Consider the following 19075-nt stretch of genomic DNA (forward strand, 5'->3'; position numbering starts at 1 on the left):
GAGATTAGACGCCATCTCAGAAAACTAGAACCTTCAAACAGAAAAAATCTGCAAGCTAAAAGTTCACACATCGCTTGACAAGGAAGAGCATGGAGAAAGTGAAATTATTACCAGAAGTTCTAACTATTGAAAAAAAAAAGTTGTATTTCTACATAGGTCCTTTTACATCTGTGACTATTTCTGTATTCTTATGTTTTTTGCAACTTGAATTAATATCCCTTGTCGTGGTGTTAAGGTTATAATCCAAATTAACTGGGGAGGGGAGGAAGAGCAATGACTTAAATCACATATATACGTGCATAACCTTAAGGGTGCAAAGGTCATTTCCTGACCTCACTCTAAGTCTAGTCTCCAACGCCTCTTTGAATCTCCTCCAAGCTCACACTTCATCCCCTGGACTTAGGGGGAGGTAAAAAGCACCTTCCGTAAGCTACAGCTACCAATCCTAAATTTACATTTGAAAACGAAATCTTATTACAAAGTCAAAACATATGGGGGCATATGTAGGTAGGCGTTTGCGATTCGCAAACGCCGAAGTTCGCCGAATTTCGGCGTTTGCGAATCGCAAACGCCCCTTTGGTATGTAGGTGGCACTTAGCAAAATTGCGATTCCTTATTTTGCTTATAGCATTTAAGGAATCGCAATTTTGCGATCCCTTAAATGCTATGTCGGGGTGCCTTAAAAAATGCGCTTTTGGTATAAGGAATCGCAAAATACCACCTACTTCAAGTAGATGGTATTTTGCGATTTCCTATAAAAATGCATTTTTAAAAAAAATTCAAAGTGCCATGTGGCGCACAGACATGCCCGTAGGGCATGTCTGTGCGCCACATTTACTTACAGGCACATTCCAGGGGTGCAACAGGTGTCCTTTGGACACCCTGGCACCCTTGGAATTGCGATTCTCAAATTGCAATTTTCTCACTGAAAATCGCAATTTGATAATGTATCCCCATTCATTCCTATGGGCCTTTTGGCCCATAGAAATGACTGGGACACTCATTCCTTAATTGCGATTCACAATTTTCTAATCGCAAATAAGGAATGTTAGAGATTTGTAAAAAAATAGTGAATTATTACCTACATTCCATTTTGCTATTCTCAAATAGCGAATCCTTAAAAATCGCTATTTGAGAATCGCAAAATGGAAATTACCTACATATGCCCCAGGGTCTACAATAACTACGCTTTGGCTGAGTCTAACCATTGACAAAGGGCCTAATTTACAAACTTTTGGTGTAGGGCGGAGCTGCAAGCCTTTCTATTGCACAGCCCTAGGTCAAAAGAAAAGGTCAGGAATGTACTGTATCTATGAGATACAGCGCATTCCTGTCCTCTGGTGCTCGCGTTGTAGGAATGATTGTTTTTGTGCAGAAAGGGGTACCTTCCTGCACAAAAACATTCAATGGATGCGATTTCCTCTTTCTTTGTGTCCTGCTGAAGGCCGCATATATAAAAAGAGGAAAAAATCAGGAGAAATAATGTTATTTCTCCCCGTTGCGCCTCCCCTGGGAGGCGTAGGCTTTTGACACATTTCCAGGTTCACAGCTTGTTGTAAGTCTGGGAATGTGTCACCTGCTGTGGGCGTTGTGTGGGAACGCCCACCGTAACGCCCATGGAACTCCTCCCCATCGTAGTGTGAAACAACGCAGGGACTTGCGCTGCGTTGCCTCACTCCATATCTACAAGGCCATAGAAAAGCCACGCAGAGTGGCTTACGTGGCTTTGCGGATATGGCGAAGTCCCCTGCACCACGAGAATACCACAAAAAGTGATGTTCAAGCGGTGCACAGGGCCTGTAAATATGCCCCAGAGTTTTTTTAACCCCTTGCATGCTGGTGACGGCTCCCGTCCGTCATGGCACACAGTGCTCGTGTGCTGATGACGGCCGGGAGCCGTCACGCCCGCGATCGGAATGTCCAGCACAGGAGCGGAATTCCGACCGCAGGCAAGGGGTTAAATGGGTCTGTGGAGTGTATTGTTTCTGTGCAGACACTAGGTTCATTCAATCACATGAGGTAATGGACTGAGGGGATAAAAATCAGAAAACCAGAAACAAATTCTCTTGACCTGCCGTCTATTATCCCAAACCACAACATAAGTCAACATGTCTAAGAACAAACCATGCACTAAGCTGTCTTCCCACAGTGAGTGGACACAGACAGAGGATCCATTCATCAGGTGATGTCACTAGATACCTTCCCACCTCTGCAAACATTTGCCACCAGGCGAATATTTGTGTGTAGATCGGGTGATCGCGTCCCGGATCCAATCGAGATCTCAGCATAAGCCGGGTGCACCCATCCCTCTGTGGACGAGGGGAGCTGGATTCTGCAGAGTCCTAAAGTGGGGTACATCATGGTCTTTTAAACTATGCTCCACAGTCCTGGGGTGTGTGCATGGCTAGTGGGGAGTTGTTGCGGCTAAAGGATGCTCCTGGTCCTATGGGGAGCCAGGTGTGGTGGTCCGCAGCTTCCGCCGGTGTCTTCCTGCTCCCACCGTGTGTTAAAGATGTTCCCTGATCCTGAGAGTCTTTTATTCTGCTGGTCAGGTGTGCACATCCTTGATCTCATGGTTGTGTCTCTTTAGACTGCTGTGGCTTGTTCCTCTCGTTCTCCCTTGGTTGGCTCCTGACTTCTGTTTAATGGGTGTCAGCACGGATGGCTCCATGGCTTGGGTTTATTTTTGTGGCTTCCCACCACCCTGTGCATGCACAGTGGAAAGATGCCTGTTTGTGTCATTGGTATAGTTGGTGGAGTGTGGTGTGGTTGCCATTGTCTTAAAAGGACCATCTAGTGAGTGATGTCACAATAGGGTGGGCGGCATTTGCGTAGTCGTGCTTCGCGAAATGGTTAAAAATCTCTGCCAGCACGCAAAAGTTCCACGAAGACCTGGAATTGCTTGTTCCGCGTGTTCGCAATGCTTTTTTCCTGTTCGCGAACGCTGTTTGCGTGCTCCGGGAGAAATATCTCACGAACACGCATGTTGAATGCTCGAACAAGCAATAAATTCATGTGAAGCCGCGGATCGCGGAATTTTTGGCAATTCCGCGGAACGCGAAATTTCCCAAATTCTGAAGATGCAGCGAACGGGGCGGAATTTACCGGCCAAGCCTATTTTACACACTACCATCATCAAACAAAGGGACATTCTGGAAGCCCCATTGTGGGTGCCTGTCGATGGTGTCAGATTGGGTAATAGAACAGTCTTTATTCTTTTCCCTCGATGGATCCCTTAAGGTTCCTCATGACCGGTGTGCAAAGCCCATTAGGCTGAAAGGGCTCCACCCCCCTTCCCCCGCCGTAGCCTGGTCTGTGGAGTGCACAGTCAGTTCCTCCACTGTCGTGGGTTGGGCATAGGCTGATGACTCAGACTCTGCCTCCTCCAAAGTACTTTGCAGGTCTTCAAAAGACCATCTATCAGTTGGGTCTTTGTGCATATGGACTGGTACCGGCCCCCCTGCTGTCGCCACTCATGTTATGGGCTGTTGCTGCCTGAGTGGGAGAAAGGATTTCATTTACAATACAAACGTGGCCATGTAGCATGATAAAATAAAGTGGCCAGTCTTTGGCCTTCTTTGCCTCTAAGCTCCAAAACAGGAACTGAGCCCTCTGCGAGGTGTATAATTCATCACTTAAAAATCTGCCAAAGACTCACATTTCAAAAATTAAATTTCTTTAAATTGGAAGCTTTTTACTTATTTGCACAAAAATGAATTCCTGCATTGACTGACATTTTTAAGGATTAACAGTTTCCAAACGTAAACTTTGAAACATTCACGCCTGTGGTGATGAGGCTATTAGCAGTGTCACTAGAATTATGCGATTCAAGCGTTTTTCAATAATAATATTGGATTTGCCCCATTTGCCACATAATGTGTTGTCAGCTGCATAATAAGTAGATTTTGACCAAAAAATAGCATCTAGCTCAGACTGATCAAATTTTACTAAAAATATGGTGATTCGTGGTCCTGCACTCGCGAAGGCCCATCGCATAGATTGAATGGTCATAATTCAGTTCCTTAATGCTGTATTTAGATGTGACGTTGGTATTAATAAGGTGGAATCTTTTAGAGACAATTATCATATGTAAAAATGACAAAATAATGAGGTAATAGTATCACAAAATGTAATGCATTCCATTACGCGACGCCGCATAATTTACCTTTTCTTGCTGCATGATTTAGTCAACACTGCTGCATAATTTGGTCTTCCTCTGCCGCATAATTCCAGTGGCCCTGGCTAGTAGTGAACCAAGAGGCAAGTCAGTTGTCATGTGAACCCCATTTGGATTTTTTCCAAAATGGCTCCTGCAGGCCTCCATTACTCTGGCTCACTCATGCACATGCTGCATGTGGTACACTAGCCGGAAACATACACAATCCACTTGGATTTTAGTGCTAGGATCTCGGTTACACATTAATGCAGAATTTTACACAAGTGGGGTCGGCTACACAGACATGTCTGATCGTGACTGTGGATTCACTAAACACGTAAAGCTGCCACTACCCCTGTACCTGCTAAACCCACGACAGGGGCGTTAGTTCACTGTTAGCAAAATGTGAGCACCCCTCAGGTCAGAGAACAGTTGCAGGACTTCATGTGTGTCAGGGACAGGGGTCGACCTCTGCACATGTTATATTAGAGTGAGTCTGGAGCCAAAATCAAAAACTGGGATACAAGTGGGTCACAGCCAAGCACTCTGAACATGGCAACATGACTATACGCCCTGCAGGGAACATTCCCAGTCCAACCACATGTTCAGGCAATATTATGTTTTTCCTAAATTAATACGACTTATCTCATGTTCGTTTCACTACATATATGTTTACTTGACTCCTATAAATATGCTATTTTGTGGATACTATACAAGTGCGTATTTGTGTCTCAATGTATAAACTTCCGTGTGAATATACATTCTTTCTGATCATTGTCCACCTCTCCACAGTGCACACACGCGGGAAGAGCTGCTCCTCACCCTCAAAATTGTGAGTATTTTTTATTTTTCTTTTCTTTACAAGAACGATGAGTCGATAGCAAGGAAAGCTCAGTGGAGCCAAGAAAGTTGACCTGGTGGCTACCTTGCTCCAGAGAGACCTGCCCTAAATCCCAGAGAGCTTACCTACAGACTCTAAAGCTGGGAGTAGCCACACACCCTTAATAAAGGCCAGATAATTTGAATAGCAAGAGCTGGTGAGGGACCGTGCCAAGACGCCTCGGCATCCGTGCGCTACATAAGCTTATTACTTGCTTACTTACCTTCAGACCTGGTGAAATGCCTCAAGTCACAAACGACAGCTCCACTAGAAGATGTTAGCGGGAAAAAAGGTCTGCCGGCTATCATACCTCGAAGTGGTGGTACCTTAGAGCACCCTGATTTATTGGCATTACAGCTGAAGGCCTCTTCGCCGCTGACCCTTGCTGTTGGGGGGGGGAGGGGGTCAGCATTATGTCTCACCCACCAATTTCACTCTTCATGCATCCCTTCCCCCTGCTCAACCACAATTCCAGAGACTCAATACAGTTTATTTGATAACAAAACAGAAGAACGTCTGCATCGCTCGCCTTTAATCGCACCAAGGCGTCATCAATCCTTCGTCGATGATGCCAATGCCTGTGGGCCAGCAGAACTACCTGCAGAAGGGAAACAACCTTTACAACGCAACTTTTACAAAGCACTACCATTACAACGAAACTTTTACAACGCAACATCCATTACAATGCATGCAATTACAACGCAACCATTACAACGCATGACACTACAACGCACACCACTACAACGAATGTCATTACAACGCAGTCATTACAACGCATACCATTACAACGCATAACATTACCATCCAACACTTACCCTACTGTTGCACCCCCTGGAGTTAGAATAGTAATTTTTACCCCTACGCTATCCAACGCTTTCCCTACTGTTGCACTCCCTGGAGTGAGAATAGTAATTTTTACCCCTACACTATCCAATACTTACCAAACATGCAATGTATTGTTATGCGTTGTAATGGTATGCGTTGCAAAGGTAGTATGCGTTGTAATGGAATGCGTTGTAAATGTAGTTTTTAAAATGTTGTTGTAATGGCATGCGTTGTAATGGAATGCGTTGTAATGGATTTTGCGTTGTAAAAAATGCATTGTAAAGGTATGCGTTGTAAAAGTGTGCGTTGTAACGTCATACATACCCTGCAGAACCATGTCTATGACTAGCTCTGCGGCCAATCCTGTCAGAACAGTCAACAACTCTTTGGCTATATTTATTTTCCCGAAAAAACTCTAAATGCCTTACACAAAACCATCCCTTAACCAAACAGACTTTGAGCCAAGAGATTCTTCTAACCGCTGGCCAATAGCAGACTGTTTTTAGTCAAAAAGATAGAACAATTGAAAGATCTGCCTCAAAACAAATACTTACTTCCAAAGAAAACAACCTGCTTTAAGATGACCAAAACAGGTTCCAGTGTGGCTGAGGCACAGGAGCAGCAGTGATTTCCATTTATTACTCAAACTCTCCCTTTCCTTTGATACTGTTCTCCATCCTGAGCTTGTACAGAGACTTGACGGCATAAGATGGTGGGAGCAAAACCGATATGGATTGCATCTTTTCTATCAGACGGGTAATTTGGTCTTGGAGCTTTGTGGGATGGGCACACTGGGGAACCTAAGGGGGCAGGTGGGTTCTGTCCCTTACCTCTATTCCTCCCGCCACGCACTTCCACCACCACAGCTGCTGAATCTGACAGGACGACACACGGAAACCGACACGCCCCTTGCACACACATTAATGTATACAATCGACTTTCAGTGAAAGCAGCGGTGTTTACTTCGAATATTTAATTTTGACTTTATATGTCTTTGGTGCTGGAACAATTCTCAGAGTAGGGGTGCTGTCATCAATGAAGTCACGGAGATTGTGAAAAATCCAAGCGTCACACAAAGACCAGATGTAGAAAATGAGCCACGCCCATAAAGCAGTAGTGTGGCAAGGGAGTAACCATGTACTCGATGGAGAAAGTTGGAGCACCGTGTTGCAAATATATTACTAAAGTATTGTGGATTAGTGATAATGGACCGTCCTTTACAGATGAACATCTTCCATTGGAATAGCAACTAAATGTGCACAAACATATAGTTTTACTGATAGAACTAGACGGCACACAAACAATAACATGGGGGGATCTGGTTTCAGCAAAAATGTATCATTTGCACATCCCCTTGTTAAGTCTATTGATCCTAGTAAGACCTTTGTTTCCATCACACTTCAACATTACTAGAAAAATGTGCTTCATTGTATTGTATTGTAATTGCATTTATAAAGCGCTTACTACCCCTGACGAGGCGTCGAAGCGCTTTTTCGGCGAGTAGCACGCTACTCCGGGACCCATAGAGGATTAGTGTTGAATTAGTATAGTGAGACATGCAAGTACATTTTAAGTGGTGGATAGGTTAGTCAGTTATTTGGATTTGGAATGATAGCAGAAGGATAGAAGAGGACAAAGGTTTGTATTTATCTATCGCTCGCTTGTTGACGCACGCTATTCAGGAAGCCTATAGTGGATTAGTGGTGAATTAATATGGTGAAATATGAGGTAATTTCAGTGGTGGATATCCTGTCTGTTACTTGGAGTGAGAAGGATAGCGAAGGGATAAAAGGGGAAGAAAGATTTGCATTCTTATAGCACTTGTTACCCCTGATGGGCGTTGAAGCGCTTTTGTTGCTCTCTCATACCTGGTTATACATTTTGAAATATTTGTACTGATTATTTAAAGTTATGTAAATGTTCTTGTGTTGAGAAAGAAATGACAGCCTTTTCTTTCACAGTTTCTGTGCCCCAGCAAGATTAACACAAAGTTCTCTTTACAAATCCTTCTCATATTACAGTCAGGGAAAGAAAAGTAAACAGTCTAATATTAAAAGCATAAGGAGCAATTTGTCAAAAGACATAGTGGATATTGAACTGTGGTGTTTGAAATGACAACTAATGTGATAAACACAATTTAAAGGTATCTTTATTGCCCACTCACCTTCTGCATGATTATTTTGGGGATGTTGCAGCACCCCAACCCTCTACTTCTAGCACCTACGCGTTGTGTATATATATATATTTTTTTTTATTTTTTATTTTTTTGTTGCAAAAAATAAATATATATATATATATATATATATATATATATATATAGATCTAAACATATAAAGAGATGATAACCAAACATGTAACTAAACATGTGTGTGTATTTGTTTACATAGCCTTTAATGATGACCCTATCACTTATTGGTGACCCAAATTGCGGTCACCCTAAAATTTACTTCTAGAGACTTCATTGGTGGGCCAGGTTGCTGTGACCCTCAGAGTGTTCGGAGTAGTGGGGTCTCTGAATCCTACAGATACCTCGCTTCTCACCCTAGCCGTCCCTCCCCCTAGCTTATAATATATTTTTAAGCTAGGGTTCAGCAAGAGGTGCTAACGAAAGTGCTTTGCGATGCCAAGTGTTTTATACGGTTTGTAAATAGTATGTGCTGGCTATATGGACAAGCCGAAGCGACTCCTACGCTAATGAGGTTTCGACGCATAAGGAGCTTACTTTAGGCATAGCACCCTCCACTCTGTCCTCTCTTCTTTGTGGTGATTGGACAAAGATTCTTATTGGGTCAGTGGGAACTAAGGTTTTATCAAAAGAACCACATCTAATTTGCAAAGAGTAGTGGGGGCTACTTTGTCTAATTGTGGTAGAGATAGTTGCGTATCTAGAGTTTTGTTTATTTATTTATTTATTTTGAGAGTTTTATATAGCACTGGCTAGACCCGGAGGTATCCGAGCGCTTTACATAAGGTTCCACGGAAATTACAAAATTAGTTACGTTTCGATGGCGGTCCTGGCACCGCTGTATGAAGTTCTGGATTCCTCTTCTAGAGTACTGTGCCCATCTTGAAGACTAGCTTGGAGTATTTTAGGTAGAAACCCTATTACTTTTGTATTATGCATTTCTTTTATGGTATTTTACCAAAAGAAAAAGTATTATGATGAGAAAACCTATCTGTAACATTGAAGAATTTATGAACATATTTTTTCCAGAGCCCCTATCTGAAGTATCACGCCTTTAACAGGAGGCAACTTGGAAACCACCCGGAAATCATGTGTTCAAACAGATTCTCTGTTATACCCTATATGGCATGTCTTTGATTAATGACGGCATAAATCAATGAATTGTAATATTATCAGACAGATTGAGTATTGAAACAAATATCAGATTGTGATGGATGGATGTAGTGAGTATGTTGCACAAATTATTTTCTCTGTAAATTCACATCGATCATTATTTTATATTTAAAACAAATTTATATATAACAAATGAATTGTTTTGTACTTTTCTAAAAGTTAGTGTCACTACTATTATTTGACATGTTCTGATATTTCTATTGAATTGAAGTTGCCCTAGATTATTTACAGTATATTTAACAGGAGGCCTCACCTGGGAAACTGTAACCAGTTCTGACCCACCCTATTACCTTCAGTTCTACTAGTCTTTTCTGGAGTCCAGTATTTATTTCTAGAGCCCTCTTATTGAGATGTGTGTCCAGCCCTGAAGCTCTATTTGGAGTATTATATATACACTTTGGTAGAATATGGTCTAAAGTTCTAGATCCCAAATTTGGCGTCATCTGCCTATTAGTCCAGTCCAGAGCCGTCATCCGTATGACTATGTCTAGGACCCAATGACGTGAAGCTCAAGAGTCTGGAACAGACCAGAGGGAAGGAGTAGGCGGGTTTGAAATTTTTAACACCAGTGTAATCTTAAATAATTTCAGAATTTCACTTAAGTTGAAGTGTAAGATATTTGCACCATATTGCAAAATTTTGCACGTGTGATACTGATTTCTCCTGCCATATTTTGTGTGTTGTTTTGTGGGAGGGAATATCTTCTTAAAGAAAAGTTACTCAAGATATCAGTCAAGAGTATTTTGTGTAATATATCTACCGTATGTTCATTCCTCCTGCCCACCCCCAAATTAAAATGTTAAGTTTTGCACACCCCTAGGAGATGGAAGGTAATGGAGACTTTCCATTTCATAGCCTGTGCCCAAATAAAATAGAGAAAGTATTTAGATACAGGATTTTTAAAGCCTATTTATTTTCAGACTGGGGCCCATTAGTGCTTTACATTAAGTAAAGCTGGAATCGTGTTTACAGAGTAGGCAGGGACAACAGGCTGAAGTTCTATTCTGGCCATAAATTTTCCTTATAGACAAGACTCGACAAGATGAATTAAGATCAAACTTTTATTAACAAAGTTACAAAACAAAAAAATCACATAATACCACATTTGTGAGGAAAACAACATATTTAACCTTAAAGTAAAAAGTAATACAAAACAAGTGAACATAAAGGTGCTAAATTCGCGTAATTCTAGTGCATATCGTACTCTTTGGAGCGTTTAGGCGCTTCAAGTAATCTGTAACCGGGCTATAAGCAAAAGGTCTTGGTAGTCCATGTGCTTTTCCTATGCAGCTTTCGCCTGGGCCACTGAGCTATCTTACCCACTATGCCACACAGGGATGTTAATAGTACACATAATGCCCTTTCCATGCCCCTCACATAAGACAGTATCTTCATAAAAACAATGGCCAACTATTTTAATTACTGAAACCTTTTAAAGCATAGTCACTTATTCCTTATTTTTACATAATACTGTGTGATACATTTCTGTACTCCCTTTCCACTGTACCAAGTATTACATGCTAATGTGGCACTTTGTGCTTTACACATCCTACATTTACATACACATGTGATGAGACATTTTCTGCAATTTAGTTCGAAATTTGGTCCTCTATTATTTTTTTGTAAAAAATACTACAATATACACCTTCCTTGTTACGTCACAGAGGAGGTACTCTACCTTTCCATACAATGAGGTTCTCTACAGCTGCACAGCTCTGACCTAGCGCCCCCTCTAGGCTGTTTTTACACCGAGCAGGCTGGTGCAAATTCTGCTTGAAAAGATCTGGACTGTTCCTGTTGAAGGTTCCACCTCACCTTCCCCTATTACGTCTTCCTTTTACCTCTGCTCCTTGTCGAGTGAGGTTTTATTCGCTGTTGATGGCTGTCCAATGGCGGTGTTTAGAGAGCAGCCTCTGACGTCAACTGCACTTATTTTACATCAGTGGCAGCTTTTCCATCAACAGCAGTGTCTTCTATCAACAAAAGCTTCTTACGTCAACCGGTAGTTCCAATAAACAATGTATACGTCACAAAGTCCGGTGGGTTCCACCTGTGTTGTAAACTGTTGAGCCCATGGCGCTACACACCCTGTCGTTCATGGTGTCAACACACCACACCAGTCCTTGTGGTCGCCTGGACCTGAAGGAAGAGCCCCGCCAAAGACCACTCTACGTCGCGTAGTGGACACAATGCCCATGGGTGTGGTCTACGGCTCATCGAGGCCAGAATCCTCGTGTCTTCATTCCCAACTGGGATACTCGTTCTATTTTGACGCCATCTTACCGCTGGATCGTCAGCAAGTCATGCAGCGTGGCCGCAGAGGGTTGATCGGGTTTGGGTCAACCTACGAAGGAGCAAGAACAAGAGCGTTAGCAAGACCAGAAGGACATTTACAAATTCTTTGCGATAGTAGGGAGAGTGAACACGACAGACGTCGCTCTCGGGTAGGGCGTATGATGGAAGTAGGTGTCAAGAGTAGCACTCACCTCAGAGTACAAGGGTGGAGGGTGGTTCCGGAACTCCTGGATGTAGGCGTAGAATGGTCCCTCCAACATGCCACTGAAGTCACCATGGAACGGAGGGGATAGGCTGTGCTCGGAGTCCTCATCGGACCCAATGGAGTAGTCCGGGGGAGCTGGAGGGTAAAACAGACCTTAGGTTAGAGGAAGAGTATTGCACACATCCTTATCGATCAAGAACATTTTTGATATCACTTGCATCTTTCCTTTTACGACATCCACAGGCCAGTCACACTTTTTGTTTACACTAGCCGAATATATTTTTTGGAGTAGCACTCAAACATTTATAATTTAGCTTTGGTTGCCATGTTCAAGACATACAGCAAACAAGCCACGGTGGCGTCACAGACGATCACCAAGTGGTCGTTGATGGCAAGATGGACGCCATCAAGCCTTTTGTTGACGTCAATAACATCGAGCAAGTCATTGTTGTTAAATCAATGACAACAACCAAGCCATAGTCTATATCATGGACGACTATTGGACCACTTTTGATGTCATCGACTATTATTAAGCCGTCGAACAGAATCGAATAGGCAAGCAATTCTTGACTACGTCATGGGCATTGACCAAGTCTTAGTTGATAATGTAACGGACAAAACTGAAACAGTTATTGAGAATGATATGGAAAAAGATAAATCAATTTATGATGTCACGAATAGTGAACCCACGCCCTAATAACTCTTTTAAATAGCAGCTTCTTCTTAGATTAAAGAATTTTGAACCTAGAGAGTGAAAAAATTACTTACGCTCAGGTTGCTCGGGGATGGTCATGCGTAGCCAATCCAGATTGACGCTGTATTGGCTGCCGATGCTGGATGACCGACTTCCAAACGGTTGCAATGGTATTGTTCCGATCACCAGCGGTAGCTCCAAGAGTAGCTTTGAGGTACTTGGGATTTCAACACAGATCTTTATGGAACAAAGATATGGAACAAAGATTTGTTATTACTCAATATCAACTGATTCAAAGAGAAACTGTGTCATATTCAAAGGACCCCTTGACTACCAAATGTGATTTTAGCCAATATCCCCTCTGTTTTCTTATGGCTTCCTCTGGGGAAGTTAGAAGGGATGAAAGAAACCCTCTAAAATTGCTTGTGATCCCTTTAATAGGGCCATCGAGTGAGTGATGTCACAATAGATCTACAAACCCCCGCCAACATCAAACAGAGGAACATTCTAGAACACAGATTGTTGGTGATTGTTAGTGATTGTTAGAGATGCAGGAATGGGAGAAGAGCATTCTTCATCTACACTGCATGGCTCTTTTAAAGGTCCCACCACTCATGAAATGTTAATAATTCCACTTCCACGAATGGTTAATGCGTGATGGGTCGAAACATGTCGTCCAATTTGAAGGAAAAGGTGAGCTAAGGAGGATTCTGCTGGTGGTCCTATGACTGGCAAAGCCTTCTTCTGTTTAACCCAACCCACCGCCTCCATCCATACCTCCAGCCTCCCATCCGAGGAGCTACTACTAGACTTACCTTAAGTGAGTACTCTACACGGACGATTCGGCACCGAGTGATGGACGGACTGAGGGGTGGGACCTTCAGTGCTCTCCCGTGCCAGATCTCTCTCTTTCTGGGGGCCACGGCATCACCATCAAAGCTTGCCACCACAATTTTCTTCTGCTTCGTGGTCCCCCGGGCGACAAAGGTCTGCGTCTGGATAATGGCTGCCTTGGGTGCAATCGACTTCGAAGTGCAATTGTCGATTTCAGCAAAGATGGGAATAACTTCCCCTGGGGAGGAGGAGAGAAATACTTTTGGTTAATGAAGTGCCCTTGCTGCTAAGGAGAGTAGAGATTGATTTACTCAGTTTGTGGGATTATAACTAGGCTGTTGAAGACTTTAGGAGTATGTATGCTTACCACGCGAACCCCATTACCACCACCACTGAACCCAACTATGTCCACCAGCCATGGTTATAATGCCTCATTAAAATATTAATACTGACTATTGAAAACTAAATAATCACAATCTAAGGGATTCTGGGACATGTAAACAACTAGGAGAGCAGCCATGTTAGGGGCAAAATGTAGAAAGATAACAGAACGTATTAAACATATGAGCTGGTAGAGTTATTGAAAAGGGTACTGAAAAAAAAACACACTAATCACAGGGCAAACCGGAAGCGGTAGATTGTGCTCAAATTTCTGAATAAGATACATTTTTTTTAATGTTTGGGGCAATACAGGGAATTTTGGCAGACATATGGAGCATGAAAAACCACAAACAAGTTTTTAGACTAGTACATTGGGTGAACAAATGGAGTGGTTTAAGTTGAAGTTACCTGGTGCGTAGCCTTTACGATCAATCTTGGCTGTTACGGAAACCTGCCCAAGGCGGCAATACCAGGCCTGGGCGTTCTTCTCCTTGGTACCCGCCTGAGGAGCCTGGAGAGGAAGGAGAGAGGCATTTAGGCACCTTGTGAGACACACCGACCAACCACAACCAGCATCCAGCTGAACAACAGCCAATAACATGTATGGAACTAACATCAATCCCTCATACGTTCTTAGAATGTTGGCGAATACTGAACGCCTACATGGAAATCGACAGCGCTTAGTCGGCCATCTTGCAATGACCACAGAGAAAACTGAAATGCCACCAGAAGGCCAGCAGTGGAGTTTTAACCCGTTGGCTGCTTCCGCTTTTTTGCGGCAGTTTTAAAAAACGGGCGCAGCCGCGTCGGCCATTGGCCGATGGCAGCACCAGCGAGGTAGTGCTGCCGTCGCTAATGGCCCACGGCAGCATGGAAGGGGTTAAAACAGTGGTCTACTATGACTGCCTTCAAGCTTAACTTTTACCATAGCCACATTTACATGGAATTTGTTTAATTGGAAATCATTTACATAGCCAGAGGTTATCATGACAATCCGGCTTGGATCGGGCCCTCATGGTCAACCGATGGGCACACCTGGACTACCTTTTCTTTCACATAACAGGTCAAGAGTGAACTTAAATAAAATCTGCCTTATTGTGACCATACCACCCCAGAGAATTCCCCGCACCGCACTCACCATCAGGGCGGGCATGTTGACGTCGATGGGTTCGAGAACGGTGAAGTCCACCTTGGCTTTCTTCACTATGGCCCAGGGCCGGTGCAGCTTGGCTTGCACCCAGTATCGCACGCTGCCATGCTTCCCTTCGAATGATGTCACCAGGTTTCTGCAGAAAATAAAGAAGTAAACAGAAATAAGGTTAAAACTTTGTACGGCCGATATCTCGCGTTTCACAGCGTCACTCGCTGGTGCCCTATCTGCTATCCTCACATCTGTATTACACATATGACATTTTATTCCGAATGCACGCTCAAATTGTGCAACCTATCAAAATGAAGGGCACAAATTTAGAGTTTGGCAGAGAGGACACTCCGTCACAAACGTGTTGGTTGTCCAGTTCAAAAATGCATCATAGCCAACGGCGATAGCAATATGGCGGACGGGATATCCATCACATTTGGACGTACATGCTCATACGCCAAACTCAAACGAGGACCCCAAGCATACCTGCCAACTTAAAGAACAATCTCACAGTGTAAGGAGGGGCGGGGGATAGTGCCGAGAAGTACCTACGAGGCACTTTTAAACCCAACCGCGCCCCAAAACCCCTCTTTCCAGCTTGCTGAGGCTGGTGCCGACGTCCTGGGGCGTTTTCGTGCCCTTAATGGACGTCGTCAGTTCAAAGCCTCAGAAAACACACTGGAAAAACACTATTTACAGTGGTTTTTACAGCGGCAGCCAGCACAGGTAAGCGCGGTGCGGTTGCAGGGCTAAGCAGAGCACGGCGAGGAAGTCGACAGACGACAGAATAGGTATATTTTATTTATTTAATTATACCTAATCCATCGTCTGTTGACCCCCCCACCCCGTTTACCTGTGCCAGCCGCCACTGTGTTTTAAAACTTTTCAGCTTGTTTTCCCTGCCACCGTGTGATATCGGCTTCTCACCGGGAGACCGTGCGCCGGGAGCCGTTATCGTGTGTCACACGGTGGCACCGTGTGAGTTGGCAAGTGTGCCCAAGTCATTTTCTAGAAATTGACATAACTTACTCTGGCAGCTGGAAGCTGAAAGGAAACTCGTGACTTCCGGGTTGCAGGACCGTCAGGGAGTCGTTATCTGAAAAAGAAAAAAAAAACACAAGACACAATAAGTTGACGCCAGTCTTCGTCATCGTTTCCTGTCACGTGCTTGCTCTTCTGAGCTCAGCTGTCAGAAACGTCAATCAGTTGATTAAAGAAACTGCACAGATGCCTATAAATCCGATTATATAACATGTGAGATAGAATCTAAAACTTTTTTTTTTAGAGTTTAAAACAGCTAATTTTCAGTTCAGCAGAAATCCTGCATTTCAGCCTCAAATTCGCACCTTTTGGACTAAAGGTGCGAATTTGAGGCTTAAATGCATGATTTCTGCTGAACCCAAAATAAATACATGCAAAACTTGTATATAGCGCTGGCCTCAGGAAAATTGATCTTGGCACCTCAATGGCAGGTGATATGTAGATGTTCGAAATGTATCGACCACGGAAGCATGAACGACGTTAACGTCCCCGCTAGAAACGAGCCACATTTCATCAATTTGTTAGAAGGAGAGGTTCAGGTTGCATTTGGGGTTGTGCCCGATCGGTCATAAAGGGGGTCTGATCTAATTCCCTTCTGGAGTGGGGGTTAGTGGTAAAGTGTGCTTGCCTCGGATATTATTATTAATGAAGCATTTTCTCAGCTCTCGCGTGCGTGCCAGCAGTGAGGGACAGGTGTGCTTGCGTGCAGGGGCAGGCTTCTAGCAGCACGTGCCGCATAATCCGATTTCCGAAATGTGGGAACAGCAGAGGCAGGTCCCAAGTGGACATGTTCTTCCTGCATCACGTGTGTCTGATTCTGCGCCAATGCCACCTCCCAGATAGAAGCCCACCAGTGCCCGCAGGGGCAGCGTGTTCATGCCACCCGCAGTGCCTTGCAAGGCATACAGTTTAATACAGTTTATAAACTGACAGCATCAGCCAGGCAAACTTTTATCGGCTGTACAGTAATAATCCCGGCGCCCCAGTCCCCCTTTCCCAAACAGTGTGATCCTGAACAGGTCACTTCTTTTGTTTTTGCTCCCCTCACTTTTTAAATGAGCTAGAAATGGTTGCTTTTAAAAAGTTCAGAACCCTACTAGTGAATGTTCTATTAAAATATGTCCTTTACACGGCTTCAATAGCTCACGGTAGCTAGTGTGAGGGCTCTTATCTCTACTTCAGGCTGTAACAAACATGAGCGCGTTCACACTCGTCCCAGACAGACCGCTCTAGACGAGTCGTGGCTTCTGTTTCTGAGGCGAGAGTTCGTGAAAACTGGATACAGCTCAGACAACGCCGCAAAACAGAGCACCTGCAGGGTTCAGCACATTTTGCTTGTCATTTTTTTTTTTGGGTAATGGATGGTGGAAAGTTAGTTAGCTGTGTTATGTAGTGCAAAAAATATATATCTCACGGTGCGTTACCAATAAATGCTTGATCAAACCTGAAGGGTAGTGTTTTTTTATTCAGCATTATAAGAATGAAGGGCTGAGTCAGCCCTGCGCGGTGCAAACGTGTGATCTGCAGTTTGCACGCAGATCTCTCTAGGGGTCTCCCCTCTGCCCCCACCCATGCCACCGTGCCCCCTCTCACCTGTGCGCAGCAGCGCCTCCTGGTGGTCCAGGTACACCACCTCGTCCACGTAGTTCTGGCTGTAGGCCGCGTTGGAGTTGGCGCTCCGGGACTCGGTCCAGTGGACCCGGGCCAGGCCCTGGGCGTGCAGCTTGATGGACTCCACCTTGGCCTCGGCCTCCAGCTCCAGCAGCACCCGGCCCGTCACGGTGTCCCCGCCGCTGAAGACGGGCGGGGAGCCGGGCTCCGGCCCGTCCAGGCTCAGCTCGAACCGCTTCACCTTGTCGAAGATCATGGCTGCGGCGGCGCCGGGATCCGGCTGGTCGTTCAAGCCTCGGGGGGTACAGCAGCTCTCTGCAGGATCCCTCGGTAGACAGACTGCGCTCTGAGGCAGGTGGTGGCGGCCCGGCTTATTTATACTGGAGGGAGGGAGGGACAGACGCCCGGGAGGGAAGGGAGGGGGTGACAGGAGAGGGGGAGGAGGGAGTGACAGGAGGAGGGAGGGGGGGGGCAGAGCCTCCTCAGGTGAGTCCTCTGTGAGAAGAAGGGGCGGGGCCTACCCCTCCCCTCCCCCCTTTAAATTCAGTTGACAGGTAGAGGGGGGCAGGAGCTCACATCTGCATTAGTCGTTCAGCAGCACAGGTGTGGCTGCGGGCAATGCAGGAATGACACCTGTATAGCGCTCCCCATGGGATTGCCTGTTTCTGTGCACTACAAGCAGGTGATATCACCACCGGCTGGGAAGGGGGGTAATGCCTGTTTCTCCAAATCATCATGTTATATTTGTTCTGTAACTATCTGTCCTTTTTCTGAAAATCATCTTCCTAATTACTCGAAGGGTATAGCTTTTGGACCTTATATATCTATTCTTGATTTGTATACTTTACATGTTATTTCACTATATTTTTATCTACCTGTATGGCATGTTTGCCTTATATTATCTTTTCATGTAAAGCGCTCTTGGGTCTAGCCAGCGCTATATAAAAACTTTTTTTCTAAATAAAAAAAATAAAAAGAGCCTTAAAACCCAAAGCCGAGGACCTTTTAGTGAAATGGCTAAAGTTGTGCATAGATAGATGCCTCTCTTGGGGTGGGGGTTGTCGGTGTGGTCGCCCCCCCCTCCGTAAATGTTCCAGCCGCCCCCCCTCCCCTTGTGCCCCACCACCGGTGATAGCTAGCAGCAACACCCGCTGGCTTCTCAGCCTTTGAAAAGCCATGTTGTTCCCTTTTACATTTCATAGTTTTCTTACTTTTGCATTCTTTGCGAGAATTTGTTTTGTCCTGGATGTTGTGTTTTTTGTAGCTTTTTTTTCATGCAACATATTTCTCACGCGTTGTTCGGAGTATATGCTCATCCAATCTTTGGCCTCTCTGCAGAGCGCGCACACATTGATCCGGTGTGCCGGTTGTGTTTATATGCAACAGTGCGTGAAGGCGGCAGACAGCTTTCAAAACACTGAAAGTGTGAAAGTTGTAGAAACTGCAGCGCTCACAGCTGAGAGGGCGTGTTGTGAGGGGGGGGGTGCTTTGAAATGAAGGAAATGCAAGAAAAGTAGGCTCAGAAGAGTGCGAAAAGAGGGCACTGGAGAGGAAAGAGATGAGGTGTCAGACAAGCAGATCAACTGTTTCCGAAAGAGGTGCCGGTGAAAAGAGGCGCGTCCATCGGAGAGACTGCAGAACAGAACAAGAGACA

At 44.6% G+C, this 19075-nt stretch overlaps 1 protein-coding gene across 1 annotated transcript in view; it reads right to left on the reverse strand.

The window, feature by feature from the left end:
• Positions 1-10272: 10272 nt before the first annotated feature.
• The window catches only part of LOC144799572 (arrestin domain-containing protein 2-like), a 49614-nt gene continuing 40811 nt past the window's right edge, over positions 10273-19075 (reverse strand). Inside the window, exons 2-9 of the mRNA XM_078670942.1 lie at positions 17404-17736; positions 15799-15865; positions 14767-14914; positions 14037-14139; positions 13229-13485; positions 12488-12650; positions 11706-11854; positions 10273-11563 (exon numbers count right to left, since the gene is read on the reverse strand). Coding sequence (XP_078527068.1) covers positions 11513-11563; positions 11706-11854; positions 12488-12650; positions 13229-13485; positions 14037-14139; positions 14767-14914; positions 15799-15865; positions 17404-17677 — 1212 coding nt within the window. The 5' untranslated portion in view covers positions 17678-17736 and the 3' untranslated portion in view covers positions 10273-11512. The remainder of the gene's footprint in view (positions 11564-11705; positions 11855-12487; positions 12651-13228; positions 13486-14036; positions 14140-14766; positions 14915-15798; positions 15866-17403; positions 17737-19075) is intronic.

Source organism: Lissotriton helveticus, chromosome 12, assembly GCF_964261635.1.
Source record: "Lissotriton helveticus chromosome 12, aLisHel1.1, whole genome shotgun sequence".
NCBI classification, from domain to species: domain Eukaryota; kingdom Metazoa; phylum Chordata; class Amphibia; order Caudata; family Salamandridae; genus Lissotriton; species Lissotriton helveticus.